At 35.3% G+C, this 17,292-nt stretch overlaps 1 protein-coding gene and 1 long non-coding RNA gene across 12 annotated transcripts in view; one reads left to right on the top strand and one right to left on the bottom strand.

Annotated features, from left to right (window-relative positions):
• The window catches only part of LOC308650944, a 902,096-nt gene that overhangs the window by 12,574 nt on the left and 872,230 nt on the right, over positions 1 to 17,292 (bottom strand). The window lies entirely within an intron of this gene.
• Positions 1 to 17,292, top strand: part of CEP350 (centrosomal protein 350) — a 170,072-nt gene that overhangs the window by 127,705 nt on the left and 25,075 nt on the right. For all 11 annotated transcript variants that reach the window (XM_081297495.1, XM_081297494.1, XM_081297503.1 and 8 more), the window contains 4 exons: positions 6,219 to 6,363; positions 11,823 to 11,983; positions 13,941 to 14,077; positions 17,160 to 17,242. In XM_081297495.1, coding sequence (XP_081153621.1) covers positions 6,219 to 6,363; positions 11,823 to 11,983; positions 13,941 to 14,077; positions 17,160 to 17,242 — 526 coding nt within the window. The remainder of the gene's footprint in view (positions 1 to 6,218; positions 6,364 to 11,822; positions 11,984 to 13,940; positions 14,078 to 17,159; positions 17,243 to 17,292) is intronic.

The following is a 17,292-nucleotide window of genomic DNA, read 5'->3' as shown; positions in this document are numbered from 1 at the left end:
GCTGTTAGCCATCCCTTGAGGGAGTACTTTCCATTCATATCTCTGATCAGGACCTTCATGATTCAGTGCAGGGATAGTAAATGCAAAACGTGGACTATCCTCAGGATGAATTGGAATTGAAAAAAAAAACAATCTTTAATATCTATAACTAAAACATACCAAGTTTTTGGCAAAGCAGACAATTGAGGAATCCCCGATTGAGCAGGTCCCATAATGACCATTTCATTATTAATGGCTCTTAAATCTTGCAATAATCTCCATTTACCAGATTTCTTTTTGATGACAAAAATGGGAGTATTATGGGGAGATACAGAAGGTTGTATATGTCCTTCCACTAATTGTTGTTTGACCAGATCATGGGCTGCTTGTATCTTTTCTTTAGTCAGGGGCCACTGAGGAACCCATACTGGTCTTTCTGATTTCCAAGTAATTTTTATTGTCTCAGTGGCCCTTTCTGAAAATCCAACCCATCTCTGTCTTTTCCTTGATCTATTTGTATTGGTGCTGCTATACCTTGTTCTTGTTTTTCTAATCTTTTTCCTTTCCTAAAACCTTGTCTAGTCATAATAGTGGGTGCATTTTGGTTGATGTTATTTGTTAATGTTAAACCTAATTGATCTAGGATATCTCGTCCCCATAAATTTACGGGAAGATGATCCAATACATATGGCTGTATAGTTCCTTCACATCCTTCAGGATCCTTCCAATCTAATACCATTGTACTTCTGTGGGGATTAGTCACCACTCCTAGGCCTCGAAGCGTTTGAGTGGCTTGTTGTAATGGCCAATGTTTTGGCCATTCTTGACGAGAGATGATGCTAAGGTCTGCACCTGTATCCAATAGCCCATTAAATTTATGTCCTTGAATATTTAGTTTTAGCATGGGGCGAGAATCTAAATTTAAAGAAAGCATAGCCCAATCTACACCTGTGGAGCCTAATCCCTTGGAACCTCTTTCTACAGCATGACTGGAAAATTTATCATGTAGGCTTGGTATTATTAGTAACTGTGCTATTCTATCTCCTGGTGAAATTACCGATATACCCTTTGGAGAACTGGCTCTAATTTTTATTTCACCTTCATAATCGGGATCAATTACCCCAGGACTTATCATAAGTCCTTTTAGAGTAGAAGAGCTGCGTCCCAATAATAAGCCTACTGTTCCTTTGGGAAAAGGTCCTTTTACCCTGTGGGAATGATTTGAACTCCCATCTCTGGAGTTAGTACTGATCTGGTGGAGGCGCAGATGTCCAACCCTGCGCTCCCTCTGGTTTGTCTGATGAGGGATCTGATGGACAATGTGTCCTGGGCACTACCCTGATGGGGTTGCTGGGTTCCTCCAGTGCTCTGTATATTTGTGGTTTGGGGCCCCGGAGCATTGGGCCCCCCTGTCCATTTTTTGGCAATGGAGCCCGATGCCTTTCTCCACGATATCGTGGATAAACACTTGGTCCTTGTTCGTTTTTTGATAATGGAGTACCCTCTATGGTGGTTTGAGAACGGCATTCATTAGCCCAATGTCTCCCTCTACGGCATCGTGGGCAAATACCCGGTATTCTACTCCTTTGATACCTAGTTTTGTTAAACCCTCCTCCTATGGGACAATTCCTTTTAAAATGCCCTATTTGTTCACAATTGTAGCATGTTCTTGGCCTGGAATCTAAAGCCTGTTTTACTGCAGCTGCCACAATTTGCCCTTGTTCATTAATGTCTCTGGCATCTAAAGCCTGTTTTACTGCAGCTGCCATGACTTGCTCTTGTTCATTAATGTCTCTACATAATTTAATATATGTGTTTAAATCTTCATGTTTCCATGGTCTAATGATATCTCTGCACCAACGATTCGCTTGGTCATAAGCCAGTTGTTTTATTAATGGCATTGCTTGTTCTGTATTCCCAAAAACTCTGGTAGCTGTTTGAATAAGCCTATCTACAAATTCAGTGTAAGGTTCATTAGCTCCTTGCATTATCTTAGATAATTGACCTTGTAAACCTCCATGTCCTTGTAAAGTCTTCCATGCCCTAATCGCCTCTACAGCAATTTGTGAGTATACGCCAGGATCATATGCAATTTGTTGCTGCTGATCCTCATAAGGTCCCTTTCCTAACAACATATCTAGATTTCTCTGAGGATAACCAGCTGCTGCATTTTGCCTAGCCGTCTCCTTGCAAAATTCCTCATTGGCAACCTTCCATAACAGGTATTGTCTTCCATTTAGCACAGCTTTACACATATTAGCCCAATCTGCTGGCGTCATGTTCAAGTTGTTAATGGATTCGACCAAGCTTACAGTGAAGGGTGCTTGAGGACCATAGGTTGTTACAGCCTCTTTTAGCTGCTTCACTGTTTTGAAATTTAAACCATGGTAAATTCGCTGCCCTCCTACCTCAAATACAGGGCATGTTAATACTTGAGATCCTGTCTCAGGATCCCAACTATCAACTGTGGGGGTTGGGAGCCTCCTAGCATATGGAGGTGGTGCTGTTCATTGGACACTTATGCCCTCTGGTGATAGAATGGTGTTAGTAGCAGTCTCTTGTAGAGGTGGTGCTGTTGGTTGGACACTTACGCCCTCTGATAGAAAGGCATTAGTAGCAGTCTCCTGTTGTAACTTTTCCCCTGATCACTTTTTCTGCTTTACACTTTCTTCCTCTGTCTGACTAGTTCGAGAGACCTTCTCTTTTACTTGAATCTTTTCCTCTGTCTGACTAACTTGAGAGACCTTCTCTTTTACTTGAATCTTTTCCTCTGTCTGACTAGCTCGAGAGACCTTCTCTTTTACTTGAATCTTTTCCTCTGTCTGACTAACTTGAGAGACCTTCTCTTTTACTTGAATCAATATGTCTTCTCCTTCCTCTACCATTGTCTGAACTGAAGGCTTTGGACTAAGCAAACCAGATACCAACGCCCACAATGTCAATGTGCCAACTGGCAGAGTTGTTCCTGGGCTTTTCTTTTCTATTCTTTTTAAATCTTCACCATGATGGTCCCACTGTGATATATTTAACAACAACTCCTTAAAAAGCCATGGGCTACATTTTTGTATTGTATCAACGTATGCCCTGACTGTTCTTGATTTTACTGAGATGCCTCCTTCCTCTAACAATTTACTTAACAGTCTTTCGGTTTGTTTTTTACTAATTTCTGATCCCGTATTTCTACTATAATACAACCCAATAAGATGACGCCAAACAAAACCGAGACAGAATGAAATAAAAATGGAACCATACAAAATCATTATATCAACCTTTCTATCCTCCTGAAATGTCCATCCGTCCTTTCTCCCTATCTGTTCCTCAGACGCAAATAGTTTTTCCTCAGATGTGAGCGGTTTTTCTTCCGTCTCACTCATCTCCAGGGACAGGCAACTTAAAACAAAAATGAAGCAAAACAAAAGAGGAATCTTTGAATGGCTACCCATCCTCTTGCCCTGCCCTGAGGGGCGAGCAGTTTACTGACCCTCAGTCGCTCCCCATATGGGCCAACAAATGCCGCAGTCTTGCTGGGCACAATTCAGGAGCCACTTGTCAAAAGAAACTAACTTTATTTTTAGAACTACACACGCCAAACAAAACAGCTCCTCAGGAAAAAACCCTCAGAGCCCAACTGCCACCACCGGCTTCCCACAAGCCTCTCTCCCCAACACCAGCCTCTCCCTCTCCCACAGTCCTCCTGCTCTCGAGGCCGATTGGCTGGGTCGCATGGGCGGAGCCAAAGAAGTCCCCCGGTGAGCAGCTCCGTGGTCTGAAAGGGCAGGGAAACAGCCCAATGAGCATCACCGCAGAGGAGCCAATCAGCTAGATGTTGCTGGGGCCGCTGTGAGCCAATCATCAGCTGGCAGTCTGAAGGGCGCGGAAACAGCCCAATGAACATCACCGCAGAGGAGCCAATCAGCTAGATGTTGCTGGGGCCACTGTGAGCCAATCATCAGCCGGCAGCTGGAAGTGTGCTGGGGCCCCTTTAGCTGTGACTCTCGACAATAAAAAACTCAAGATAGAAACATATTGGGCTGGGGATGTAGCTCAAGCGGTAGCGCGCTCACCTGGCATGTGCGGGGCACTGGGTTTGATCCTCAGCACCACATAAAAAAAAAAATAAAGATGTTGTGTCCACCGAAAACTAAAAAATAAATATTAAAAAATTATCTCTCAAACTAAAAGATAGAAACATATTTTTGGTTTTATAAAGTGTATAAAGAAGTTAGCATAACAATTAGATATTTAGTAAACATATACATGGTTAGTGCCTATCAGTTTTAAAAAATAGAATATCCTTTTTAGAATCTTCATTTTTAATATGGATGTGAAGAATTATCTGCATGCCCCCTGTTGAAAAATGAATTTGATTCATGTATGTTGTATAGCACCTGAAAGGTTTGGAGGAAAATATTTTTATTCAATGAAGAGCTAATTCCTTGTTATGATGAAAATACTGTATTATAATATTCTTGGGCACATATTTGAAAAGAGTTTTAAGACCTTTAAAAGCTTTTAATTGACTATCATGTTGGTCATTTTAAAATTTATAATATGACCAATAGATTTCTTGTATAGATAATTTACTCATAGCATATTTCCTACCTTCTAGGAATTTATGACCAAACTGCATTTTGACACAATTCTATACAGCAGCATTGTTGAGGTTCATGATAGCTACAAAGTTATTGAATATTAAAAATGAATTTTTTTTTGCTCACAGGAAAATATATCTAGGAAATTAAAACTAGTAGTGTCTCAAAGTGTTTTTTATACTGAAAGCTAATGTTTATTGAGTGTGATTTAACTAGTTCCAGACAGCATACTAAATGCTTTACCTGGATTATCTCATTTAATTTTCATATGATTCTATAGACACAATTATAATTTCTACTCTGAAGATTAGCAGGCTAGGAAACTTGCCTAAAGTGACAGGGGTAGGAAGTGACAGCATGGAATCAAATCAGGCATTCTCACTTCTGTGTGATGTCAGAGTAGAAATTTTATCTTTTGTAATAGTCTTTTGTGGACGATCTTATTATGCTCTTTTTTCCCCCTTCCTTTCCTCCCATAAAATTATTCCATAATTAGTATTTTTAGATTAAATTAAAAGATTAAGGAAGGTAACGATCACAGTAAGCACTTCTAATTTATTATAAATTTTTTTAAAGCTTGCTTTCCCCACCCCTGCATAGGAAAAATCAAGGGTTTTTTTGTTTGGTTGGTTTTTTTTTTTTTTTTTTTGAAACAATGCTGGGGAGTGAATCTAGAGCCTTATGCATGTTAGGCAGGCACTGTACCACTGAGCCATATCCCCATCTTGAGAAATTGAGGTCTTAATCCATATGTAGAATTTGTAAACTTTTTATGTCATGGTTATTTAAAACTCTTTGTAAGACTGATCATACAAGTACTAATGATGGCACGGAACAACTGGAAGTCTCATCTAGTGCTGGTGGGAGTGTAAATGGTACAGTCATTTTTTAAAAAATATATGTATTTTAGCTGTAGTTGGAAACAATACCTTTATTTGTTTGTTTGTTTGTTTGTTTGTATGTGGTCTGAGGATCGAACTTAGTGCCTTGCATGTGCTAGGTGAGCACTCTACTGCTGAGCTACAACCCCACTCCCAGTATAATCATTTTAGAGATCATTTAGCAATGCCTTTAAAAATTAAACATGCACATGTCATATAACCCATCCATTCAACTCCAAGGTATTATCCTAGAGCACTGATAATGTATATGTCCACACAAATACTTAAGAATGCTTTTAATAGTGAATGGATAATTAATTGGAATGAATTGATACGCGCTTCGACGTGGATAAATCTCAAAATAATTATACTGAGTGAAGGAAATCAGACAAAAATGAGTATAATTTTATTTATCTAACATTGTGGAGAATATTAACTGTAGTGACAGGAAGCAGATCAGTGACAGCCTGGAGATGGGGCAGGGGTGAAAAAGGAAAATCACAAAGGAGCATGAGAAAATTTGGGGGTGGGATGGATATGTTTATTATTTTGATCATGGCAGTGGCTTCTGGTGGGTACATATGTAAAATATGTCAAATTGTATATTTATTGTTTAAGAATTGCACCTCAATAAAGTTAAAAAACAAAATGTAAAAAAATAAAATTCTTTGTAAATATTAACTTTAATTGGCTGGTATCTCAAATTTTAAATAGAATTCTACATCCATATCACAAATAATTTCTGTTTGGTTTTCTGTTTATATAGTCACCTCACAAAAGCTGCACATCTGTGTCAAAACAGGAGTCTAGCAAAGGAAGTCATAGGACTGGAGGAATATGTCGTCTGCCTGCCAAATCCCAGCAACACTGTTATAGTTGGTCAGATGAGTCATTATCTATGACACAGTCAGGTAAGACTAATTATGAGGAGTTTGTTTTCTTTGTACTACATTGGAGTTCCTCTTTCATACATTTTGTCTAACCATATGCTAGTACACTCTTATCCTTTGTAGCATTTGTAAGGTTTTTTTTACTTGCCAAGATTAAATCATATAATTCCTTGTTTGACATTGATAATTATATCCCTGTTTCTCAAAAATAAACTGTTTTATTCTCTTGTATCAGTGGACATTTATTCCATCAAACATTTGTTCAGTTTTTTTCTGTCAGGCACTACCTGTATATTTCCATAATGCTCTGTACTTCAGCATGTCATCCCAGACAACACATATTGTAATCAGCCATTGCTCCGCAATCTCCCCTACTAGAGTATGAATTCATGAAGATGAGAGTCTATTTTATTAATAATTGTAGTGCCAGGACCTCTTGCATCGCATGCGGTAGGTATTTATTAAATATTTCTTGAATAATGTAACCATGATGGAACAGGATGGCACAAGTCTCATTTGAGGAAAGTAGCTGGGTGTGGTGATGCACACCGGTGATCCCAATTAGTTGGAGGTAGAGGCAAGAGGATCACAAGTTCAAGGCCAACCTCAGCAATTTAGTGAGAGATCCTGTCTCAAAATAAAGAGGACTGAGTGTGTGGCTCAATGGTAGAGACTTCTGGGTTCATTCCCCAGTTCTTAAAAAAAAAGGGTGGTGGTGGTAATAGAAACAATAGATTGCAAATTGGCAGTGGGGAGTACTGTTTTCCATAACCTCCACCCACAAATCTCTGTAGCATAATTACAAAAGAATGAACAACCTTTACTCTAGAAGACTTCAAGGAGTACGTCGACCTCAGGAAGCATATAAAGACAATGCTCTGTTTATATAAAATGAAGAAGAGTAATATTGTATTGATTATATTGGTGGGTATGATGAATATATTACCTTTTGAGCTCATTTTTAGTTTTATTTTGAGAATAGACATTTAGTAAGGAAAAACTGGAGGGGAAAACTTTGCAGGGATGGGTCTTTGATCTTGAGCTTTCATTTTCCATGTTTCAGAAAATAGTAAATCATGACATTTTCTCACATCCATATTCAGTAGATCGCCTGAATTATTTTGAGTATCTACATAATATTTCAAAAGGTAGATGTACTATAAATATTTTCCTAGTGATGGTCAGTTAGATTTTCTCAAGTTTTTCACATTTGCAAATAGTGTAGTAATTAATACATATATATAATTTAGTAATTAATATATATATACACATATAAATAATGTTGTAATTAATATATCTATAAAAAACAGTTTGGGTCAAGCAGTTGAAGAATCTTGTCTTTCATATTTATCTTTGGAAAGTTATTAATATTTTTGTATATTTTACATATCTGGTGAATAGTTATTGCTAGTTGAATAACATATCAGTAGACAAATTTGATATGTACTTGGAAACATGGGTTCTTATCTTGGATCTGTTATTTGTAACTTTCTTTCCATACCAGGTTATCTGTTTCTATCTGGAGCAATGGAATAAAGTTCTAACCACCCTGAATGAGTTCTGTACTAAGCATTAATGATAATATATGTAAAATACTATTTTATTGATAAAACTTATCCAAGTAAGACTAATTTTAGAAAAATAGCTCTGAGATTTCTAAACTACAGGTGCATTCTACCTCTTCATGATGAAATAATTATAGACAGTCTTTATAAACTTTAATGTGGTAGGGTTATATAATACCTTTACTTAAGTGATGGAGAGTTTGTTATCAACTAAGTAAATACAGTTAGCATATGAGCAATAATCAAATTATTCTGTCCAGATTATTTTTGTCTTGATGTGTTTAAACAAACTAAAGTATCATTTGCCTGCCACTTCCCATTTCTTCCACCTCCCAAAAAAATCTTACAGAGAGATTTCCATAAAAACAACATAGTAATGGGCTGGGGATGTGGCTCAAGCGGTAGCGCGCTCGCCTGGCATGCGTGCGGCCCGGGTTCGATCCTCAGCACCACATACCAACAAAGATGTTGTGTCCGCCGAGAACTAAAAAAATAAATATTAAAAATTCTCTCTCTCTTTCTAAAAAAAAAAAACATATAGAGAGCTGGCTTGGGTTAATTATTTTTTTTCTTAGAGATTCTCTTAGGTGTTATTGATTATTTTTAAAAAACACTATGTCTTGTATGTGTGAGGCACTGGGTTCAATCCTCAGCACCACATAAAAATAAACAAATAAAATAAAGGCATGCTGTCGACCTACAATCAATCAATCGATCAATCAGTCAATACTATGCTGCAATACTAAATTTAGGTAGATCACAATGTATTGTCAATCACTTTTGTAGCCTTTTATATGGACTCTTAAAAATACAAATTTAGTTAGTACTTGAAAATACAAACATTTCCCAAGGTCATTTATTTAAAACTGTAAGTTTTTCATCAATTGCTATTGAGTCTTCACACCATAAAAAATATTTTTTATTAGAAAATCAAAGTTGGCTTATACAATTTTTTAAATATATTAATTTAAAATAATCATTTTGGGGGCAAAATTAAAACTAAGTCTGTAAGAGTGTAATGGTCTCCCTACAGTAGTTAATGAAGCAGCACCCCAAAGGTTTGGAAGTACACAACTCATATCAGGCTAACGAATACACAGTTTTAGGAGATCCAAAGTTATGGGTTTATCTTAGATTATCATTTTTAGCTCAAGTTGCAGTCTTCCAGCCCTTGTACTAGAATCATCAATTAAATCAGTATAAAACCAGCCAATACTAAGCACTCAGAAAAGTTTAATGCTGAAACCAATCAATCGTTTCCTTCAGAAATTAAAAGAAAATTTGAGGAAAGAAGATGATCAGTTGTTGTCTCCTTATCACCTGTTTTTAGTTTTAAGCCAAGAAATATACAACCCGAAACATGGCTACATAAAAATGTTTGTTTTGTGTTAATAATGTTACTACCTCCATTTAAAAAAATATTTTTAAGTTATTTTGGCAAAAATTTGTAATATTCATCATGTACAATGTGGAGTTTTGAACATATATTGAAGAATGCTGCTCATTAACATGTACATGACCTCACATAGTTGTCATTGTAATAAAAATACTTAAAATCTACTCACATTGTTATTAACTGTAATCATCTCTTGAACTTATTTCTCCTGTCTACTGAAATTTCATATTCTTTGTTTCTTTTTTTTTAAATATGAATGTTATCCTTGCACAGGTGCTGTGCTTATCTTCTATCATTCCAATTTTAGTGTATGTGCTGCCGAAGTGAGCACTTGAAATTTCATATTCTTCAAATATTTCCTTAGCCCCACTCCATCCATCGGTAACCAGCATTCTGCTCTTTGCTTCTATGAGTCCTACTTGGTTAGATTTCACATATAATTGAGATCTTGTGGTATTTATCTTTCTGCCTGGCTTATTTCACTTAACATAATGTCCTTCATGTTTATCTGTATTGCAAATGACAGGATTTTCCTTCCTTTTTGAGGCTAAATAGTATTCCATTTTCTATATAATTCACATTTTCATTGCACATTTATCCATAATGGACACTTAGGCTGATAACTTTTTTGTTTTTATTGTTTTGTTTTTATAATATTTCAGGCACTATGCCACGTTTTCTAAGTACCTTATTTAATTGTCACACCAGTTCTAGAAATTGGTCAGGTGAAACACCTAGATAGTGGATACAGACTTTAAAAATGGTCTTTGTCATTACTTTTTTTTTAAAGAGTGTCAATCAACAATCAGTGAGCTTTGCCCACGATAAAGACTCAGTATAATGCTACTGCTGGTATGAGACAGGTAGAATTTTCCTAATCCACCTTAATTCAGTGTCATGGAAATGACAGGAACTCAGATTTTGTTATTTCTAGCCCAGGTATTTAGATCACACTGTTTTTTAAAAAGACTATAATCTTGGAGCTGGGTTGTGACTGAGTGGTAGAGCACTTACCTGGCCTGTGTGAGGCACTGGGTTCAATTCTCAGCAGTGCATATAAATAAATGAATAAAATAAATGTTCATCAACATCTAAAATAAAATTTTTTAAAAAGGACTATAATCTTTTGCATTAGAATGAATTAACCAAATCAATAAATGAGTAAAGGAATTGAACTGACACTTCTCAGGAGAAGATATACAATTGATCAACAAATATTTGAAGAAATGTTCAACATCTCTAGTAATCAGAGAAATGCAAATCAAAACTACTCCAAGATTTCATCTCACTACATTGCTGCTGGCACTGCAAATTGGTGCAACCACTCTGGAAAGCAGTATGGAGACTCCTTAGAAAACTTGGAATGGAACCATCATTTGACCCAACTATTTCACTCATCGGTCTATACCCAGAGGACTTTAAAGCATAGCTAGTTCTTATACAATTTAATATGAGGTTCCTGGTAAAAATCTGGTTTGTAATGCAATGTTGTACTGAGTCTTCAGATTTGTATATAATAGTATTTCTGTTCTAAGGCTGTTAAACATCTCACTCAACATTAGTGTGTGGAAATGACGTCATTGTATGGTTCCAGGAGGTGTGAGGAACAATCATTTTTATACTATGTAATTTCCATGTCGAGTGGACTAAGCAGTGTCTTTAAATGATATCTGTTTGTTTTCATGGCATGCGTATGACACATGGCTTTTTCATTGATATTACCATGACTGGTTATCTCATGTGTTTGTTTGTACTATTGGGGAGAAAACAAGATTTAGCCAGCTTCATTTCAGTAATTTTAGATATTTTAAGAACTTTCAAAGAATGTGGTATTAAGGCATCAGCTAATGACTCAGTCTATCTGAAATGATAAAATTCCAGTGGGTTTAATATGACTTTAAAAATATTAAACTAGCTGGGTGTGGTGTCACACACCTGTAATCCCAGCTGCTCGGGAGGCTGAGACGGGAGGATCGCAAGTTCAAAACCAGCCTTAGCAAAAAGCAAGGTGCTAGGCAACTCAGTGAGACCCTGTCTCAAAATAAAATTCAAAATAGGGCTGGGGATGTAGCTTAGTGGTCAGACTGCCCCTGAGTTGAATCCCTGGTGTCCCCCCCAAAAAAATTAAACTATATGTTAATAATTAAGGAAATGGGTAGTAAAATATGATTACCTTATCAACCGAAATAATTCCTTGTAGAATCTACAAATTTCTAACCTAAAAATTTTCAACTTCAGCTACATATCTTACCAAGATTTCCTTCATACCTCAAGATTTACTTACAATTTCAGATAGTAAAATAGTACAATTAGAAAGTGAAAATCAATAGGAAGAACTAAGAAAAAAAGAACTTATGGAAAATAAAGGAATCATTTATTAAATTTTTTAGAAGCTCCAATTTCTAAATTTTATGTATTAGATTGACTGTTTAAATGAAGTATTATATTACAGCTTTTCATTAGTGGTTACTAAGTTAACTATCCTTTAGTTAAAACTGAAGATTTTGCATTTCTTTTAGAAACTACATCTGATCAGAGTGACATTGAAGGCAGAATCAGAGCTCTAAAGGATGAGCTGCGGAAAAGAAAATCAGTTGTGGACCAGTTGAAGAAGGAACAGAAAAAAAGACAAAAGGAAAGACTGAAAGCCCAAGAAGCCAGTCTGATCAAACAGTTAGAGGTTAGACATTAGAAAAAGGAAGTTAGTGCTGGGGTTGGGGCTCAGTGGGGGAGGCCTTGCCTAACACGTGGGGAGCATTGGGTTCGATCATTAGTATCACATAAAATAAATTGATAAAATAAAGGTATTGTGTCCATATACAACTAGAAAGAATATTAAATATCGAAGTTAATGTACATGTGAAGCCCAAAATGTTTTTAATGTTGTTCAAAAGTAAAGGATTAAAAATTTTTTTATATTAATGTAGTGGTACATTTTATCCTCTTTTTTAAAAATCTGAAGATTTCTAAGCATATTTTTGCTTCAAACATTAAATATTAAAATGTTGAGTATTAAAATATTCAAATAAAAATTTTCTGAATGATTAGGCTTATGCAAGATTGGTGTCCATGTTCTCTTAAATGAAAAATCATTAATAATGGTAGATAAGTAATTCTAGGTAATTGAATTGTTTCTACTTTTTTTTTTTTTTAAGCAGAGTAGTGCTTCATGCCACATAACTGTGATAACTGTGCTGTTTGCATGACTCCTAAGTTTGGCTTCCCCCCCCAGTTCTAGAAACCTTTCTGATTCTGTCCCCCAGGCTGGAAACCTGGTTTTTATTATCTTCCTCATTCTGTTTTCTCCTCTTCCTTTAGTCCATTTTCCATTAATTTTTCTTTTTTAAAGTTCCTTGCTTGTTCTTTTTCATTCCTACTGCTGTTGTGCTAGTTGGGGCTCTTATGACCTCTTACCTCCAGTATGCATATTCTCTTAGATGTTCCTGTTTCTGGCTGATTCTCTATTAAACATTCTGCAAGCTTAGTGATAAGCTAATAAATAAGCTGAGTGATAAGATAATAAATCACTGTGTTCATTATAGAATCATTCTGAACCTCTTACTCATCACAAGAGTCCTTTCCCATGTCATCATCAGACAAGGGTGTCATCCAGCTTCTACCTGAAAATGTCCAATAATAATAGATTTCAAGTTTTTAAGGCATTTGGTTTCACACTTAATGCTCTTTAAGTGTTAGAAGGTCAGTTACTTTAGCCAAAATTTCTGTGCTTTTATTGGTCCTTTGTAACACCTGTGCCTCTGGCATTTATTAATTTAATCATCAAATTAAAGTATCTATTTGAGTGCCAGGAACTTAGCTATTTACACATATTTTTATTTAATCCTCACAGCAACAAAGGATATTATCACTGCTTTACACATAAGGAAACTGAGTTTTCAGTAAAATTAGTGATTTATCCAAGGACACTTATGTCATAGGTAGTAAAGCTAGCATTTTAACCTATCCCTAATTCTAAATTCTCTTAACTTTATACTGTCTTCCACACAGAAAATAGACCAGTTAACCAATCTGGAGAAAATAAATATTTTCACAGTGCATATACAATATAATGATAGGACAGACATAGCAATTTGTACATACTTTTAAAAGTAGGAAAAGTGATTAAGATAGTGACCATACTGTAGAGTTCTTGTTAGGAAATAGTGGGAAACAAATTTTTTAAATAAAGATCAGCTGGATGTGGTGGCACACACCTGTAATACAAGCTGCTCAGAAGGCTGGATCTGCAGTGTTGAACAAAACAGCTATTGTCTTAAAAAATGAGAATTATAAAAGTAAGGACTTTAGCCAAGAAAATGAAGGAAAGGTATAATAGTTGGAGGTCTCCCCTTAGATGTGAAAGTTAAATAAATTTTTAATGTGGCAGGGTATGAATTTTGCTTCATGGGGATCGAACTTGTGTGGATTGAGACTACTATTCCTTTTTGGGTGTTGAGAGAGAGCGTTGCTGGTGATCAAACCCAGAGGGCAGGAAGGGAGATTTTATGTGAAATATTATTTACTGGCTGAACTTTTAAATTATGCCATTTAAGTTTTTTAATGTACTATTTTATAATATAAAACCTTTTTTTAAAAAAAATTCTGCATAGTAACTCCTCTGATTTTTCTAAACTTAGTCATATGATGAATTTATTAAGAAAACTGAAGCAGAGCTTAGCCGAGATTTGGAAACATCACCAACAGCCAAACCTCAGATTAAAACACTCTCCTCAGCTTCTGAAAAACCCAAGATCAAGCCCCTCCCACTACACAGGTAGGAATTTATGATAACTTATCTAGTCTGCCTGGTTTGAGAAAGAATAAGGAAAGATTTTAGTAGAAGTTATCTTCTAAGTATAAAAAAAGTATTATTTTATATTTTTAGCATCACTAAAGTAAAGATGTTTTGTATGACAAATGCAAATTAATTTTCTAATAAGGTATAGATTTTTTAAATATGTTTTAATCTTGCAGTCTGATGGGTGTAATGAAAATAGTTTTCTCTCAAGTATTGTTAGTACTAGTATCATAAGTTGGTATAGATATTTTGAAAAACAATTTGGCAATGTTTTAGAAGTCAAAAACAATTTGTAACTTTTGACCCTGCAATCCTACTTTTGGAAAATTAGCTTGATAAAATATGGAGTACCAAAAATCTCTATATGCATGGATATTTTTGCCATAATGTCTTTTATAGTCATAAAACATTGGAAACAATCTTTATATATATATAAGAATAGATGAGGGCTCAGTGGTAGAGCACTTACCTTGCATGTGTGAGGCACTGAGTTCAATTCTCAGTACCACATTAAATAAAGATCCATTAACAAATAAACAATATTTTTTTTAAAAAAATGAATGAATAGCTTAGTAGATTATGGTTCTGTGCAGGTGATAAAATATGATTCAACCAGGAAGTAAATACAAAAAATACTAAGTAGCAACACTGGAACATATACAACATTAGAATATACAATGTACATTTTAGTGTATTAAAGTTAGGTTATAATATTTAAACTAAATTTTTTGAACAGCAAGGATTAGGCAAACCAGTACTACTAAGAAATGGGAACATTTAAAAGAGAAGGCATTTGTGAATTATCAAAAGCAAAAAAAAAAGGTGGGGGGGAGAGAGAGAGATTGGCATATCATAGAAGCCAATCACAATAAGATTTTGTTAAAATTAGCACAAGAGACTGGAAAAATAAGTAAAAACCAAATTATGAAAGCCTTTCACTCACTCATCTTTTTAGAAGATGTGGAGCCTTTGAAGGTTGTATTAAAAAGTACTTTCTGATATTTTTTGTTATTGTTACAAAAGAAATGCATGCCCATTTACAATTAATTTAGCATATCTGAGATTCCTCTACCAGCTGGCTATGTAACTTTGGACAAATTATTTAACCTCTCTGTGCTTCAGTTTTTTAATAGTTTATATCCCTATTAAACAGAGGTAATAATATGTGCTTAATATACTTGTTATTAGAGTTAAAATATTTAACTTAAGATAGGGCCTATAACATAAAAAGCATTATGTATTAAATGCTGATATTATCTTTATTATTAGAATATCTAGGGAAGCAATAAAAAAGTTTAAATCATCATACCCAGCTATATCAAAATAGCAAATATAAACAATTAAGTGTATTCCTTCCAGATTTTTTTTATACATTTTGTGTGTATTTTTGTTACCTATGCATTTTTTCATTTTACTATAAATGTTTTATTTTAATTTCTATATAATATACTATTGAAATGGCTTTATAGTTTTCTTGCTTTTTTTGTTTTGTTTTTTGATTGGTTGGTTGGTTGGTTTGGTGGTGCTGGAGATTTAACCCAGAGCTTTGTACATGCTAGGCAAGTGCTTTCTACCTTTAAACTATACCCTCAGCACCATAGTTTTCTTAATCAAACTGCTACAAATTGTATTTATAAGTTGGGGGGCATAGCTCAATGGTAGGGCTTGGGCTTATTAGCATGTGGAAGGCCCCAATTTAATCCCCAGTACAAAAGGAAGAAGAGAGGGGGTGAGTAGAAAGGTAGAGACAAAGACTTCAAGAGCTTTTTCTGTTTGTAGTATGGAGGAATGATAAACAGAGTAAGCTCAGAAGGCAGAAGAAAAGCAATCTAAGCCAGGCCTAAAATAAGCAGCAGAAATAAGAATAGAAAATCAGAGATACATTTTAGGAATATCTAAGAAGTAGACATGACCCATTAAAGTGCTGGATGAGGAAGCAGAGGAAATCTGGGATGATTCCCACATTTCTCTTTGTCAGTTGGGTCAAGGTTCCACTAACCTAAATGGAAAAGCAGATAGCTTTTTTGAGAAGTTAATGATTTGGGCTTTAAACATTAATTTTGAGATGTTGTGGTTCATATAAGTGGAATTTTCCAAGAAAGTTGTGGTTAGAAATATGAGGATAATCAGTAGATATATATGGTGATTGAACCCGGGAAGGTATGTATTCAGAGAGAATAAAAGGTATCGAAGAACTGAATTTGATAAATAGCAGCATTTAAGGGCATTATTAGGAGGTAGAAAGCAAAAGTCAAATATTATGGTTTATCAAAGGAAAAGGAGGAATCGGGAAAATGAAGACAGTAAATATAGCCCTTCCTGTTAACTATAAAAAATAAAAGAGGGGGGCTGGGGATGTGGCTCAAGCAGTAACATGCTCGCCTGGCATGCGTGGGGCGCTGGGTTTGATCCTTGGCACCACATAAAAATAAAAAAGATGTTATGTCCACCGAAAACTAAAAAAATAAATATTAAACAATTCTCTCTCTCTCTCTTTAAAAAAAAATAAATAAATAAGAGAGGGCCGTAACAGGGTGAACAAGTGAAGAATCGAAGAGGAAAATGTTGTAAGGGTTTTTGTTTTTGTTTTTGAGACATTAGCAATATTTATAACCCGAGGAAGAGAAAAAAAAATTCTCCAGGTAGAAAATTAAAGATTGTAGTAAAAGTAGAGCTTGCCTAGCATATGCAAGTCCTGGGTTCAATCCCTAGCATTAAAGAAAAAGTAGGGGGGACTCTATTAAAGATGATAGTAAATAGAGTAGATAATTGAGAAGTACCATCCATGAGGCTGTGTACAATTTAGCTTTGGACAAGTGAGAGACACATTTTTTCCTCTCTGCAGACAGAAAGAAAGGCAGCTGGGATGGAATATAAATGTGTAGGTAGAAAAAAGAACAAGATCTACTCAGAGTGACAAATGCCAAAAGTAGACACAATGAAAATGGTCTGTGGAGAAGAGGAAAGAAATAGTTGTCTAAGAATATCTGCTTTTGATTGTCATTTATTACAGTATTAGCAGTATGTTTATTTCTGCTCATTAATTTTTCCATTTCAGATCTGAAACAGCAAAAAACTGGAAATCACTAACAGAACCAGAATGTTCCAGAGGATCCTTGGAATCCATTGCTGAACATGTTGGTATGTGACTAGAAAAAATAAGTTGTGTCTACATAGTCTAAGGATTTGTG

This window comes from Spermophilus citellus, assembly GCF_964194105.1.
Source record: "Spermophilus citellus genome assembly, chromosome: 6".
Lineage (NCBI taxonomy): Eukaryota > Metazoa > Chordata > Mammalia > Rodentia > Sciuridae > Spermophilus > Spermophilus citellus.
Note: the sequence above shows the minus strand (reverse complement) of the source record. Positions and strands in the feature narration are given on the sequence as shown.